The sequence below is a fragment of the Prinia subflava genome, chromosome 3 (genome assembly GCF_021018805.1).
Source record: "Prinia subflava isolate CZ2003 ecotype Zambia chromosome 3, Cam_Psub_1.2, whole genome shotgun sequence".
NCBI classification, from domain to species: Eukaryota; Metazoa; Chordata; class Aves; order Passeriformes; family Cisticolidae; genus Prinia; species Prinia subflava.
Window position 1 is genome coordinate 47,369,164 of NC_086249.1, and position 17,511 is coordinate 47,386,674.

A 17,511-nucleotide genomic window follows, 5' to 3' on the forward strand; every position below is an offset into this window, starting at 1 on the left:
AATGATGCTCGATAGTCATTTATCCAAATTTTATGTAGTTTTTAACACATAGAGTTTTCTTTTAAATCACAAAGACTTAGATTGTGCCAAGGAGTTGCCATTGTATTGATTTCAACAGGGAATTTTGGTTTAGATTTGATGACATTGGTAGCTCCAATTTTGATGGATTTAGACTTGATGACTGGTAACTCCAGTCCTTATGAGCCCACATTTTGAATGGATAACATCTAAAATTCAGTGTCATGATATTCAAGCATTTCTGCTGATTTCTAGACACAAAAGAAATTCAAGGACTTACATACATTGAATGCATTCTGTTTATTTGAGAAGGAAGATCTCATACGAGTGCCTGTTATGGAAGGCATCTCTTATCATGTACAATAAAATCAACCATTGCTTCCAGCAGAATACAAAAATACACATTTCAGTGACTTCCATACAATAATAAATATGTAATCATGCATCCAACAATAAAAAGGCACGGAAAACTGGTCACTTAGTAGTCATAAAAATTACTAACTATATTAACAAAGCCACCCAAATTATCTGTACAAGGAAATGTAACAATATATTCCAAAGGTGAAAACACATAAAACATCTTTAAAATAGTATATGCAATAAATACCTCAATTGTTTTTATATATTAAAAATAAAACTGTGCCATTGTAAACAGTATGTAAACAAACAAAATTCACTGTTCCTTACCATTATTACAAGTAAATAAAGCCAAAAGTTACACCCCTGCTCTGTTAGATATACTTCATTGGCAAGTTTTGTCAGGCAGTTTTAAAGTTTTACTCTTTTCTGCAGCAAACAGAGCCTGCTATGTGTGTAATTCTAAGTATTAGAGCAATTGCTAAGCTTCAAAACTGACTACCCAGGACTTAGTAGGTCATCAAAGAGAACTGGAACAAGGAAAAGCAATTCTTGCAGTGTTATGGATTTATTTTTCCTACATACAATAGTGTGGGTAAAACTCAGCTGTTTATATAACACTGCTGTCCCACAGGACTCAAGGGGGCTGTACAGAGGTGGTGAGCACCCCTACTCCCTTGGGCAGAGAAAGTGAGGCACTCAAAGGTTAACTACGCTGCCCCCAGTCGTACACCAGCTCCACTGGCAGGAAACCAAAGGCAGAATCCAGACCTTCAGCCACTTCCTCCTCATTTCCTCAGCTATCACATGGCCGTGCAGACAAATAAAGGTGTGTCCTGAACTCCAGTCCTGATGAGAATAGCAGAAAGCCAACCAACACACAAAGGGAAAGGCGTCTGCTCGCTTGGGCGCCCATCTGCCCCCAGGAACAACCATGGAGCCTTGCCACCAAGAGAAGCAGGAGCACCATAGGAGCCTTCCCCCACTAATCTGTGATCAGATCCACATCAGCAGACTAACGAGCCCAGACAGAGCCCTGTGTGTCCTTCACAAGCCTCCTGATTGCCTCAAATGTTTATTCTTTTGCGGTCTGTTTCTACAGCTGGCAAACTCCTAGAAAGTTCAAGCAAGGTGCATACTTCCTGCCTTATTAGCAAGGAAGGATAGGAATCTGAATATGATCCTTTCTTAAACGAAATTATAGGAAAAGATTCCTGGAAGTGATGGGCATTTGCACAGATGTCTTCAGAAGGAGCCTTGTGAAGGAAGGTGTCTGCTTTGTTATTTCTTCAGCTTTTGATAACCTTGACATAATGACCTCATTTTACAAGTCTGACTATCCCTGGGATGACTATCTATGATAAATATGAACTTACCTGTTCCCAACACATGTATTGCAAAGTGCATGACAGCTCTTGTTTGAAAATGGTATTTTAGCCTTAGATGAAGAAATTAGGATGCATCTATTTAGCTGTTTCACAGCCATATGTTTTTTTTTACAGGAAGAATACACTTTGAGCATACATAATTAAAAGACACCCTGGAAAGGGATTTAGGAAGCGCTGCATTATGGTAATTTTTCCTCCCTTGTGCTATTAAAGAACTGATCCCTCTGCTTCTAGACAAGTGATTTCTCTAATGTCAAGCAGTTGTCTGACTTGCCTTACCACTTAATATTTTCATCATTTTAATTGATCCATGAAATATTAAAAGTCATTCAACACACTGGCCCTGAAGATACCTCCATATCTTGATGAGAAGCTTAAAGCCACATACTTATTATGTAACATTTTTTTTCCCCAATATGATACTTTTGGATAAGGTACTTCAAGTGTCTCATACCAGATCTGCAGAGACAGGTGAGCTGCATGAGATCAGTAGGTACAGAAAACAGACAGGACTACTTTTTATGTATCAATGAATACTTCTTCACATTCACCTACCACATTGCATTGCCTCTTTGTGGAGAGAGGCATGAAAGGTGACCTCTTTTTAGATGATTCTGTATTAAATCTTACAAAAGTTATTTTAGAAGGTATTTTGTTAGATATATTCAAGGACCAGATCAATGAAAAATTCTGTACATTTTGTGAGGCATATATTCCCACCTGTGTTGTAGTTTGCAGGTTCTGTAGAAAAATCCAAATAGAAACTGCAGATTTCACATTGGGAAAAAATAAATACATTTCACTCATTTAAAAAATTATCACAGTAGGAAAATAGCCAGTAAACAATAGATTCAGAGGGGTTTAATCTTGGCCCCAGTGAGATCAATGGGAGTTTTGCCAAGGATTTCAAAAAAGCCAAAATTTCACCCAGAATCACATACAATTCTTTAGCTGACAACAATCATAAACATCCTGCCACCCCATTGTATAAGTTAAATATTAATAAGCATCTGTAAACATCCTGCAATTAATCTGATATAAAAAATACTATAATAAAAACAATGCAGCATCTCAAGCACTGTATAGTTTTTAAGTTTTTTGGCTCTACACACAAGTTGGCATCATTACATTGGGCAGAACCAGGGTATGTATATACATCTCTATGTACAGGTGTGCTCTCACATACACACTACAAACTACACACATCCACACAAATAATAGCAAGGGAATGACATTCATAGGTATGGCATGTAAAAGCCCACCCATGATCAATCTGAGGATCACTTTTATGTGAGGAGCAATTTCCCTCCAAGCAAATCATTTGTAGGCTTACGTGTAAATGCTATAAGTGAAATACAAGAACAATCTCCACGGGGCCTAAAGGACTGTTTAAAGCACAGCATATGCCAAAGTCCCAAAATACCTCCATGATTGCAAAGATGATGGACTTTCTTGTGGAATGAACTGGAAGAAGGGGAAACGAAGGGCAGAGACTACTGAGTACACACCAGCTTTTACCTAAACCTATGCAAACCATGTTAGATGTTTTCATTTTCAATTGAATATAGGTTTGGATTGAGTGGAAATCACGTGTTTCAGCTCCTTGCTACAAACTGCCCAATTTACAATTTAGACACAAACACATGAGTTATGCAGAGAACTAGACAGTGTGACATCTCTGCAGTGCTTCCATGTGCATCCACTCATGCATGTAAGTGGATGTTACTACAGAATTAACTAACAGCTGTACTTGACTTGAATACCAGTGTTAGTTACAAGCCTGGCTAATGACAGAAACCACCCATGCTGGGCTGGGGTCCTCTCAGAACCTTTGAAATACCTTTAGATTAAATTTACCTTTCTTAAATGCCAGAACATACATTAAAAATGCATTAATGCAATTCTACAGTGCTCAGCATTTGAAGATACTTGCTCTAGACAGACAGATGTCACAGTGAGAAGTTTCATTAGTAGTGACTGATAGTTTTGCCATCACATGAAGTAAGAAGAAGCTGCTAATATCATATGACATTAAATTATTTGTGTGTGATGAGAGCAACAAAGAAGAGCCAGAGGGAAGGTGCAGAGATCAGGCCCCCTTCACCTTTCTGGAGCACCTCAACAGCTTGTACTCTTTATGTACAAATCCCATCTATTGCATGCCTCATCTGCCACTGTGAATATCACCTTGCCCTTTGATCCTGTCAACATACAAGCATATTAAATTCCTAAGGTAACTGGCAGCTCTAGGGAGGTGCCATAATTTCAGCTCTTTTAAGATTCAAAGGATATGATGTAAAAAAGTGGCTAGTGAAACAAATTATTTCAGGACAGGTTCACAAGCTGTGCTCCTTGAGTGGGAAAAATGGTAATTTTTGTCGTGTATGGACAACCGCATTTTTCAAGGTACACGATTTAAGGGGACATAAACCCAAGACAGAAAGTACAGACACCACCAGTGACAGATGCCTGTAGAAAATCCTCTGCAATGTAGCTAAGCACACAGTCCAAATGCCTGTTTCACTGTATAACCCTAATGACACCTTGGGAGAGGACAGTGCTACAAGGAACCTTCACAGTGAGAATCTGCATGCCTGTGTGCTCCTTGTAAACCTTCCTAAACTATCCAACTAGAAAATCTGGTATCCTTGAAATTCTCACGAAAAGCCTCCAGGCCCTACTTTTCAGCACACATGCTCTCCCCATCCTTGAAAAGCAAGACCAAGCAGCTTCCAATGGCTTTCCTCAGTCTCCCCATTCACAAAATAATTGACTGGGACTGCAAAGAGAATTAGTCCTGAACAGAGCTTACTTCAACTAACACCAGGAAAAAACTAGTTATGTCTGTAACTCTGTCCCTGTTAGTGGTACTATCAGGTTATTAATTAAACTATTTTCTTTTTTTTTTATCCAATTAATGCTTTAGTTTTAAAAAACTGGGAATTAAAATGCTAATTGCCTTTAAAAAGCTTAGAAGGGATTTGGGGCATTGTATTTTTGGCTTTCACATAGTTTTCATAATGAAAACAACCTATCCAGTTTTACTGTTAGTTCACTCCTTCCTGTTTCCATCTTCCAGCTCACATGCTCTTGCCTATACCTGCATCAAACACAGCCCCCTAAAATAGTTGTTTCCAATGAATTTGGAAAAAAATAGTCGCAAATTACTTTAAATTTTGTGCCACAATGCTGTTATATTCACTAACTTTTCAATCCTAACACAAGTCTTTGAATAATACTGTTATTTTTCCAAAGTATTTGTTCCACAGGATAAAATATTCATTGGCCACTTGAATACTTGTCCCACTAATAGCTGCTGTAATGTTGAGTATTTTCAATGTCTTACACAGCTGGTAGAGTTAGCCAAAACAATTCTCTTTCCAAGGGCATTCCGGTAGCTAGTGTTAATTGTTAGACAGAGCTTCCAGCAGGGATTGCAAAAATATAACTTGAAGGATTTTAGTCCACCATGGCTATGCTAAGCTTTGGAGCCTGAAGCCTTGCTCTGTCTTGCTCTCCTCAAACACTCTACAACTTTTTCCTGGCCTGCCTGTCCAGCACTTCTGAACAGAAACCATGGAGAGACAAGCAAGGGTCTCATCTTGCCAGAAGCAGTGAACTTGTGCAGACACGGGAGCTGGGAAGCAATATAAAAACATGAATAAAGGCATAACTGGTGTTAAACATCAATGAGGCACCAGCTTCTTCTGCCCCACTAATACCAGCAATAGGTTTTATGAACTCAAAATCCCATCAGAGAGTTTATCAAGTTTTTGTCAACTGGAAAACAAGTCTTTAATTATTTAAAACAGATGTTTGTGATTGTACCATGTGCAAATATGAATTTTTTGTTTTGAAGGTGATAGGTCTTTAATCACTGCAGCTAAATTGATTAAAATTTGTCCAGGAATCCTCTTGGGTATGTATTCATCAGCATTCTGCTTCTTTGCAAAAGTGTTAACAATGCTAATACTTTTTTTAGTTTACATATGACAAGGGGATGATGTTTTAAGACTAATTCTATGCACAGAAAAAACCACAAACCATTCAAAATAATTTTTTTCAGTTAAAATATTGAGGGTGATCACTAATAAGCCTACAGAAGTTGCTATGAATTTTTCTATGAGCTCCAACTAGCTACAGAAACAGTCTTCTCAGGGTCTCCAGATGGCTTCCAAATGGATTATAATTTCTGAGAAAAAATCTGGGCTTTTGTATGGCAGAAAAAAAATATTTCAAGTACATAAGCTAACACTTAACAGAGCTATGAAACCTAATGCAACAGTAGTAGAAAACAACTAGGATTTTTTTCTTCTTTCTGTAAAAAAGATCTATTCCACACTATAGTCTGGATACAAATACAGAAATTTATACAACCAGTAAAGATTTTATATTAATAATTACCAAATGATGCTTTATCAATCTTGCTGATGATACCATTCATCACTGAAGAAGAAGCAGAGATATTTTAAGACCTGCCCAAAGTTTAAATCCTGTCCAAACTCCTCAGCTTCCTCAAGTCATCAACAATTTATTCCTTAAGACAGTGATACTGTCATGTACAGTTCTTGCAAATATTAAATCTTTGCAGTTAGAATAAGCAGCATCAAACCTTGATGATATGAAAATCATATCCCAATACATACAATCCATGAAAACAGAATCAAAAACAAGGGACAGCCTGTGTTATAAATGTATACAGGATGCTGCAGTTGAGAGGTACTTAAGATATTGGGGTGAAAAAATAAATTTAAAATTAATAATTTATTTTCTGTGTCTCTTTACTTACTCCTGCAAGTGACAAGATGATTTCCTGGTTGTAAGCTAAACAAATTGCTCCAGCTCAGTTATCCTCAACAAGATACATTTCTTGTGACTTTACCTTTCATAAAGACTTTTTGCATTGCTAATTATCAATTACCAGAACTGTTGAACTCATAGGCAAGAACTCAATACTTAGGGGCACAGAGAGAGCACTGCAGCAACAGCTGTACACACTACTAATGCAATCATTAACAGGAAGCATCAAGCGAAATGGAATCACCATGGGGGGGTTTTGTCTTGCATGTACATTATTACAAATGTTTTTAAAGTAGGACTATGGAACATCCTCTCATATTTGCTTTATATATTAATTTTCCATTACATGTGAAAAAGGTCCCCTGCCAATCTTCCTGAAATGAAGACCAGATGAATTGAAAAACACTGATAATTTTACCCTTGAAGTAATGTTCATTATAAAGGCTTTATGAAATTTTCATTAATAGCATGACCAAATTCAGTTAAAAAGTAAAATAAGCAGCTTATCTATTTCTCTACAAAAAGCACAGGAAAATACAAGATAGACATTTATGAAGAAAAAAAAAGCAATACCTCTCCTTTGAATTACAATGATGCAGCACTGCAGTATTAATTACTTTGGACAGGGATAGAGAGAGTAAGATGATTTCTATTTATTATTTACAGGACCAAGCATGTTAATTCCAGTCCCAAAACAAGAAATACTGGAATGAAATAGTCTGAAAGGTTTTTTGATCATATACTTTACACTTTCCTGCTCTTCCAAGTTCAAAGCATTTTTCTTTGAAAGAAAGAGACATTCAGGAGAATAGTGGTTAAGGGGAGAGACATAAAAATGTATCAAAGAAAATTTTCAATTGCCATCTTATAAAAAATTGATTTTTGAACTTTCTTTTCTTTGAAGTATTGCAAAACATCCCAAACACTTACAACCATGAGTTGGCTTGATTTCATTCAGTTTCTAAAAAGAAGGCATGAGAGTATAAAGGCAAAACTTGCATGACCTAAATCAGAGGTTGCTACAGCAATCAGTGAACTGAGAAAATCCTGTTTGAAAATGACAAAACAGCAACATACGTTTAGCAACCTGCTGCCATTTTAAAACATGCAGTTCTGGTGTTCCTCTCTCTGAGGCGTAGAGCTTTTCACCTACATGAATACCAGCCACTACAAAAAAAAAATGCAAATGACTCTGCATTCCTTTCAGGCTTTAATGTATACTGACCATGGAAATCATGTGTGTTTGACTGGGGAAAAAAAATTAATCTAATACACTTTATATAGGGATTGTCTTGATAATTCTAGCATGCTGAATCTTGTTTTCTAAAAAGATAATTGCTTTTAGGGATGTGTTTACCTTGCTTTTGTTGAAATATTGGTATTTGAAGCACTTTTTACAGCAGGATTTAATTAGGGAGAATACAGTTCATTTAAAAATGTGGCTATTTATGTACTTAGTTCTAGGAGCTGAGACTTTTACAGCAGTAAGGAAAAAAACCCAGTATTTAGAATAATCATGAGAGTGTAACACTGTGTTCAGGTCTTCAGAAAAGCCACATCACTTAAAGACAGTTACAACTCATGACCTCCACAGAGAATCCCTGTGAGAATATTTTGAGCTTCCTTGTTAAATGCATTTGCACTTCATAGCCAACACTAGTCTAAGGCATAGAGTTGCATAAAATTTGCTCTCCTGGGCATCTAATAAATACAGCATAAATGATACTTACAGTTTTGTTGTTTCTTACTCACGTGCTTAAAAAAACTGCCTAGGACAAAGTTAAATTCTTTGGTGGTCATTTAGAAAAATGATCATTGATCAGTTGTCCTATACTGAGGTAATTTGAGGAGTGCCATAGGAAAGTTGTGTTACAAACATTTGCCCATGTTCCCTTCTGAAAAGCAGGTCCCATTTTTTAATATACTCAGTGTAGACCTCTACAGTGACTTGAAGAGATCCAGTTCCATAGCCCATCTTAATGCATTGCAGACAGCAAGGCTGAAAGTTGTAAAGAGATTGTATCATACAATCAGGAAAAAAAAATCTGTATGTCCTTGAATAGACCAGAAGATTAGCTATGTTGTCTACTGTAACATCAATATGCTAAAATGCTGCCACATGTTAAAATACAGTGTAGCTTACGGAGAATCAAAGAGAAAAGGAAATAAAGCTTACAAAGACTTGGCAAATGTCACCTGAACATCATTAAAGGGGTGAATGTCAAGTACATTAAAATAAAACCAAAACCAACAAACTTTCCATTGTTTACCTAACTTTCTGGTTTTTGCACATGCTTTTCATACAACAGCCTGAAAATCATATCAAATCATGCCTCATTTGGCAAAGGCATTTTGGTTTGTTTTTCATGCAAATCCTAATAGAAAATAGCCTTTTACTTTTGTTTGTTTACCAGAATAACCATTATGTCCATAGAACTCCCAGGGTTGTGCCTGTTGAATTTACAGCAGCAGGAACACAAGGAATTACAATAAGATACAAATTAAGCCTGTTTTGTTTCTTTTAATTCTTTTTTCTCCAATAAAACAATGAGGATAATAGATTTTACTTTCCAAGGGATGAGTCCCATCTACTTTTCATGGAACAACTTCTGTCATATGCATGAGAAATGGAGGGAAAAACCAGGATGCAGTACTTGACATTGGTCCCTTTATACAAGAAAATAACTTTTAGTAAAAACCAAATGAAACCTTACTCTGCTGTCCATGAAGAAAACATAAACAGATTTTAAGATACTCCTTAACATGCAAGAAACATCAAAGCTACTTGATTAAGTGAAAGTCAAGTTCCTTGTGCTGCAATGACACATTGCTAGGAACAGCAAGGAGACAGCAATTCTGTGCAAGTTTTCTGGCAGGTGGTGCAAAGTCATCTCAAACATTTAGGTAGGATTTTTTTTTTGTAGATATCTGAAATTTATTGTCCGACTAGATTAATACTTTTGTGAAAAGTTAACCTGGAAAATAAATTATGAACCTGTTTCATTTAAGTATAAATAACCTTACAAACTCTGCACTAGAGCAATTTCTAAACAAAGATGGTTTTAATTATTTTAACCTGTTAACACTCATGGATTATGTCTTGCATGTGATGCATCTTAGCATGCATAGTCTAAAATTAGAGTCTGGTTTTTTTTAATTTTTATGGTCTACTGATGGCAGAGTGCTGTCAAGAAACGGATTGATACCTTTCTAAAGAAATGCACACAGATGCATTTTTAAATTAATAGTTAATAAACAACAAGTAAAAGTTTACCCCACAAAAATCAAATCAGCTGCTACATTTTAAATATCTTCTTATGCATGATAAATAAAATTAAATTTTCCTTTAAGAAAATTTCATTAATATTTAAACCTGCTTTTGAACAATAGAATAAATAAAACAATTAGTGCCTACAAGTTCAAATATGCTACAGATGTTTAAGATAACTGAATAACTACATTAAAATGCACCATGAGGAGATTCTTTACCATTTTCCATGCAGGAAGCCAATTGATGTTTTTGTGAGGTACCGGTCTTTCAAAAATTCTCATAAATTAGTTACCTGATAAACCTTCTGTACATGATATATTTAAAAATCTAACTGTACAGTGTTTCAATCATATATACTCTGCTGAATATGGCACAAATGCTAAGTTTCCACACCCACACACCCTTTGCCATAGAACACATTTTAGGCATAACACAACACTGAAGAATAGAAAAGTGCCTGAAACTGGAAGGGAAAAAAAAGACACTCAAGTAGCAATAAATTAAATCTCATTCAAACTGATAAAAAAGTTGTTCAAGTGTTTAAAGTATCAGATGTGTCATGCAACAGAACAACAGACAATTCAGGCAGGCACACCATGCATTATAGTTTGCATTCATGGTATCACAAGGTATCTCTCTCCCCTCTTCTGCATGGCCAGCGAGTGCTGGATACCTGCGGCACTGCCAGGCTCACGTATTGGATCTTCCAGATTTCCTGGTCTCCTGCACAGGAGGTTTTACGGACCTACGCCTCAGAATGACAACCAGACGACCTCATGCTGTACAGTGGCATCTTGCTGCAGCATAAAGAGAGGCATACTGAGCTGCATGTAAGCAAAGCAATCGTTTCTTGATTATATTTTCCAGTCAGTGCAGTTCACCATCAACCAATCAATTTACCAAAGTGGGCTTATCCGAACTGGCCGATTTGCACACCAAGAAAACATCTTCGCAGAACATATCACCTTTTCCTTTTTGTTTTGGCACAAATCCTTTCATACTCTTGCTGCAAGTTCTTCACCCCACAAGAATTCAGAGATGCTAGCCTGTACAAACACCAGTGCTTATTCTTCCATAGAGTAAACTACAAGGACAGCCAAGTGCCTGCAACAGCTTTGCTTCTCCAGCAACTTTCTCTTCTCTTTAAGAAAAGCACCAGCATAATTACACTTCAGACAAAGGGGTGTTCTTGCTGATCTCTTTAATTCCCTGGAGAATTCGCTTCATATGGCCCACTTTCGTTATCCCCAGGTCCTACAGAAAATTTAAAAATAGAAAAAGAAAAAAGAGAAGAAGAAAAAGAAGGAAGTTTACTTTTAAAAAAGGGAAAAAGAAACCCCATTGATTATGATCTATTCATGCAACAGATGTCTAGAAATGTGCTCACTGCATCAACATTATAACCAGGAAGTGTTAGCAAGAGTTGTTTTCAGGAAGACTGCTTAGGGCATACAATGAATCCCTCTCTGTCTGGCAGACAAAAAATTACTTACCGGCAATAGTGACAACCCAGGGCACTATGGGTTTTAACATAATATGTTAAAACCATCTTTGGCTTGACATCCAAATACAAACACCTTTCACTTTTTCTGGCAAAATAAAGAGAACAATCTCCCCCTCCTCTCTAACACAGCAATCAAATGCTTGGTAGGATGTGACGGATTGGAACTTCTGTCCAGCAATGTCACTTGATCTGAGGCCCTATGATGTCTGCTTTAATCAACAAACACGCATATCCCCAGTTTCTCAAGAGAAAGTGGATGTAATGGCTACAGGCATGTAGGACAACTTCCCTTTAGAGAGCAATACAACGAGTAAGCATTTGGTTTTCATTCCGAAAAGGTTACATCTCCTAGCATGGATGTTCCTGATTAGAGAACTGGAAGAAAAATTCTCAGAAACATGATAGTCATATCCCAAAGGAAATGTAAAAAGCACAAATCTCCTTGTAGCCACTAAATCATTCACATCAGCTGAAATGTTTCTATTATTGGTGTCCAGACCCATCTCTGTACACAACAGACAAGAATTTTTTGTAGTAAACTTCTTCCAGTATTAGTAATAGCTTTAGCAGCATCCTTTTTCAATTTTGGCTGGTCCAATGATCAGAGAAGCAGAATGGGATGCCCAGCTGTGCTAATGATCTCACACCACACTAATGAATTTTCAGCTCAGTTTGGTGGAAATCTGCTTCCCCTATCAGTAAAACTCAGCTATGAAAAAGTCTTTAAAATCCATGCATTAGTGGTGTTGAGCAATCAGCAGAGTCAAACTTTTATTTGCAGTTATTTGTAGAATTAACCTTATACAAATAGACTGTGGTTAAATAACTAAAAAAAACCAACCCAAATTAGAAAAGTTCCACTATTTTTCTGAAATAATTTTATTTTAATAGTCAGATTTTTCCATTACCAAGACATTAAAAAGAAGGAGGTATAATTAGGCAGCTTGAAAAAAAATTTTCTCACAAAGAGTGGAAAATGAAACCATATATATTATTCTGTACATACTCTACACAAAGACTGTATCTACATTATTACAGCCACAGAGACCTCAGAAAATCTGTATTCTATATTACTTTAAAATGTTAGCATGCATTTAATTTTGGAAGAAAGGGGTGGTAAAATGGGCATTAATTAATTATTTTATTATACAGGTAGCACAGCCAAGATTAAACAGATGGTTTAATTTTCAGAGAGTCAAGACTGAATTCTGGTTATGGTAGAGAGAAAAAATACTTGGTTGTTTCTTCAGTTGAGAACTATCAGCACTGTAACAGATGGTCATCTTTTACAGGACTTTGGCACAAAGGTGTCAGCATTAAAGAGTTCAACATTTGTTCATAAAGGTTCCCAAAGCAAGTGCTTGTTCATAAACTACCTAAAAAACCCTCCTGATTTCCCACATTATATAAATTTATAATTTATTTTTGCTAATAATCATCTCACTTATAAAAAAATGTAGTACTAATTTTTAAGTTAAGAGAGTTAATGTAGGTAGTAGTCACATTCATTCTAAAATAGTAATATTTATAATTTTACATTTCTGTAATACTGTCCTTTTTATGTTAAACTTAATTCTCAAGTGAATAAAAAAACCCCATACATGACTACTGAAGCTAATGAAATAGCCTAGTTGCTGTGTGGAGGAAATTCTGCATAAGGGAAAACCCATAAGGATACTTTTGAAACCAAAAGAAATCACACAATTTAAAGGTTAAGAACTTTAAAATTCTTCAGAAAAAATATATTTTCATGAGTAGAACTTCTGTTGGATAAGCAATAGAGTGAGATGCTGCCAGAGTTCAAAATCAGAAGAAAGAAACACATTATGAAATTCCAAAAAAACTCAGCCATTTTTCCCATCAACCTTTGTAAAGCATTTCACAACACCTTTGATTCAACGGCAAGAGATTTGGGGTTTATTTCTGTTCCAGCTGATGTTGCTGTAATGTGTATCAGAACATCAAGGCTCAAGAGCCTATCAAAAATTTTGGGGGCCCCTTTCTGCTATAGTTCCAGGGGGAAAAAAAACATAGCCAACAACTCAGAATTTTTATGCTTTTAGAATAGTTTTTGGTTTGGTTGAAACTAGAATTTATACAGTCATGCCATTAGATGCTATCTGGTATTCTTAGTTTACTGCTCATGCAGAAAAGTTTGCTGAAATTCTCTCATCTCAGACTAAAAGGATCTGCTACTTCAGCATACCATGCATCACTCAAAGAACAAGATCCTCAAATATCTCTGCATATTTGTGCATGCATAGGTACATAATCTGTTCATATCTAATTGATATCTAGTTAACAAAAATTCAATCTGACTAAACTACTGTTTTGAAGAAGAAACTCTAGCCAAAGTCTGAGGAAAAAAACAGCCTTTCTTTTTTCCTAGATATGGCCTTAGAACTACGGTATCATCTCTTCTCCTGCTCTTCCTAACCACTGTGCCATTTCCTGGTTATTTTTTGGCTAAATGTACCACCACTAGAAAACAATTTATATAAGAACCCCTTAATAATATCTTCCAAATGTGAAATCTACCCTACTCACATCCCCAGTGTAAAAAGTCATTTAGCATGTCTGAAATCTAACAAATCTTACAAAACTTTTTCCATAAGAGAACTTTTTCAAAACATGCTACTGCAAAACACAGGGGTGAAGTGTCGCAGTCTTTAGCACAGATTTAGTTTCACTGGCACTGCTTATCAAGTTGATCTGTGGCATGGAAAGCCTTTCTCTAAGGAAAGCAAGCTTGCTATGGATCTTTAAGGAGGAGTCATCCCCTTGACCTACCAAATGTGTTGCAGTTCTGATTATGACTAAGTTGCATGCATAGTAGCATGGTTATCAATGCTAAGAATGCCAATATTTATTTCAGAAACATCGGTCTACTTTTCAATAAGTTTGCTTGTAAAATGATGAGGTTAAAAAAAAAAAAAGTCACACCAAGTCTTCTTTCTACAGTTGCTACAGAATAATTCACAATTCACTGCCCAGTCATTCATCAACCAAAAGCAAGTCATGTGAGTGCAAATTTCTAAGATCCCCCTAAAAGAAATCAGACATAAGAGGCTGGAGAAAGGTCATTACTGCAAGGACTGGGTGGAAGGAGGTATTCTGGTTCTTTATTTGCCAGTTGCCACACAGAGTTCCCTGAGAATGGGATCCACAAGCTATGCAGAAATATAATTAGAAGTGCCCAATTCTTCTGTCAGCATATCAGTTTGTTCCAGCGATGCGTGCAAAGGTAGAGTGTTTCATCAAATCCTTCTCCATACTGCTTTTTATCTCTACTTTTGACCACAGAAAGAAAGGTGGGCTCAGAGGATTCAATTAAAACAGGCAGCAATTTTTCCTGCTGCAGACGTGAAAGGTAATAGAGGTAAATGTATTGTGCATGAGTTAGGAGCTCATGAATCAATGGTGATCTCCTTTAGCTTGTCAGGAAGCATAAGCCTTGCAGTGGAGATGGGGCTGTAGGCAGAGTACAGCTTGCAAGAGCACTGAAGGCTCATCTGCACGCCTTGATAGCCACAGGGAGGAAAGATTCACAGGGCAGCTTGTGACGTGTTCCTCATTTCCCAAGTACCACATTATACATCTTGACACCAATTCAGGTCACTGGCAGAAAACTGCAGGCTGCCTGAGCCATCCTTAATTGGCTCCCTGCAGAGACCATGGCTGTAATCAGCAGGAGGAGCACTAAACTGTGCTGCCTCAGTTCAGTGCTGCTACACAGAGTGCAAGCCCTGCCTGGCCAAAAGCCTGGCCTAGCTTATGAACAGCATTGATTTGGAAGCTCTCAGCATCTGCCAATGAGCACATGGGGAGATTCTGGAGCAAGATTTTGGTTAGCTTGGAACATACCCTTGGCAACTTGTGTACAGCAACTCTTCATCCTATATGTCTCCAGGCAGCACTGGATAGAGGAGACAGCAGGCTCTCTGTAGGCCCTCTAAGACAAGCCTTTAGATATTTCATAGCATAGACCTTTGTGATGGGATTTTATTTACACTGAACCAGCATGAGCCTTAGCAACAGGGATAACTGGTTCATAATTACCCTGCTGCAGATACTTACTTGGTTTAAGTGCCAGTCCTCTTGGTTATTATGAGAAATAAGGCATGGCCAGAAGCCATGTGCAGTTTAACACTGATCTTACCCACCATCATTTATTCCAACAAGTTGGACTTTTAAAATTTTCTTAACATTTTAGCAAACCTATACATTGTGTGATGCGAAGTTTCTCAGTTGAATTTTAAGTTTGTTGAGCACCCATTTAGAACAGGGACTTGCAACATCCATCACTGGAACACTGTGATGGATTGCTTGGACAATCTATTTCTAAATTTTTGCAGGGAGGAACTGTCCTGAAACTGTCCCTCCCTGTCAGAAACTATCCTGAAAGAAAGGAATTTAACTTCCATGGAAAGAAGCTTAGGCAATCTAATACCAAAGAGTAAAATAATACACAACAGCAAACAGATTATCTCAAACACAGCTATTTTCAGCAGCTGCGTTCTACTGCAACAGTCACACAATGCAAACACTACCTTATAACACCAAGGTTTCACACTATATAAAAAACTGCACATAAAATAACACATTTGTATGAACATATTGTCTCTACCTGGAGACTCCTGCACTGTGGCTAGAGCAATGACTTGCACCCTACATGTAAATGTTTGCCATTTATACAATATCCTATTTCCTCTCTTACGTGCTAAAAGCCGTTGCAAAACCCATTACCAAGAACTCATTACTACCAAGTTCCTGGAAAAAGTAATTTAATGAATCCCCAAAGATATAGCCGCTATTACATATAATGGATGTACTTAAGTCATTTCTGAAAAGGACCAGAAAGCTCAAATGACAGCCTGAAACTGCAGGGTAACATTTCTCCCTGCAAAACGTATCTATCTGACCTCAATGGAAAAACTCCAATTTTGGAGTCGAAATAAAATACGATCTATACAGCCAAAATCAGAGATCAGTCACCAATGAGAAAACCTATTTTGACACAAAACACTAACTCCATGTAAGCCAAATACTGCAATTTATTAAGCTGCTTATCTCTCTCACACCCACTATATCCAATATATACACAATAAATCATGTGGAGCAGATCAGCCCCTGCAGGAGATAGATTCAAAATTACTATGACCACCATCAACTGATCCGTACTGGTTATGTTTCACAGGAACAGTGAACTCTTGAAGAAAACATAATATTACACAGATACCAAGAGATATCAAATGTGCTTCTCCTATGCCTTCTGACATAAACTGCAACACTATCATTCTACATAAAGAGAAAAAAGAAAAAAAAAAAGGAAATTTTGGATAACACAGATATTCTCAGTTGTGAGTTCAAGTCAGCACTTCAGAAAGTCAGGCCCAAGGACAGCGCATATTAGTTTATTGCATATTTGCACAGTGTAAGCCAAGCTACAAGCAATGACAAGTGCAGGGAAAGAAGAAAAGTTGGTTCTTGTTTTGTCAAAGAAAATGGTCAATAGCAGAAAAGTAGCACAAAGGAAATACCTTAAGATCTCGCCTTTCCAGATGTAAAAGCTCAGAGCCTCGGATGTCATGGCTGATGAAGATTTCTTTGTACTCTCCCAAACTGAGCAGATCCAGCCAAGCAGCAACTTCATCTGTGCCCCATTTTTGAACTACCAAAGTTAAGAGCAAAACCCCCTTAATTTCTACATGCTCAAATGCATCACAAGCAAAGGTTAGGCCAAAGAGAGTGGAAAACAGAGTAGAATTGCCGTGCTAGCAAAGGGAAAGGTTAGAGGTGTCTTTTCCACAAAAACTGACAATTTCCTTTTTACATGCAGGTTACAGGTTAGCAGTTAACACAAGAAAGTATCTAAACAAAGTCGGGGTTCTTTGCTTTGCAGCCATGCTTTCAGCTTTACTCCAGTAAAGCCTTTAAAACCTCATGTCCCAACAAATTCACATTAAACCAGCTTAGGATCAGTGACGCAAAGTCTAATGTTGTTCTGCTTTATGCCATTAATTTATTAGTAGTCATCCAGGGAGGGAAGAAGCCTTCAAAAACTAATTAACATGTAAAATTAAAATAGCAACCATACCTCAAATATAGCAATGGCAGCAAGCAAGTCCAGTTTTAATTAACAGATTCTAGCATTCTTAATTAAGATGAAAAGT

General features: G+C 37.0%; 1 protein-coding gene across 5 annotated transcripts in view; it reads right to left on the minus strand.

Annotated features, from left to right (window-relative positions):
* Nucleotides 1–310: 310 nt before the first annotated feature.
* Nucleotides 311–17,511, minus strand: part of DGKH (diacylglycerol kinase eta) — a 169,590-nt gene continuing 152,389 nt past the window's right edge. For 2 of the 5 annotated variants that reach the window (XM_063392161.1, XM_063392163.1), the window contains 2 exons: nucleotides 16,879–17,009; nucleotides 311–11,088 (listed from right to left, as the gene is read on the minus strand). In XM_063392161.1, coding sequence (XP_063248231.1) covers nucleotides 10,999–11,088; nucleotides 16,879–17,009 — 221 coding nt within the window. In that variant the 3' untranslated portion in view covers nucleotides 311–10,998. The remainder of the gene's footprint in view (nucleotides 11,089–16,878; nucleotides 17,010–17,511) is intronic. The other 3 variants (XM_063392162.1, XM_063392164.1, XR_010079655.1) reach the window with 2 other exon arrangements.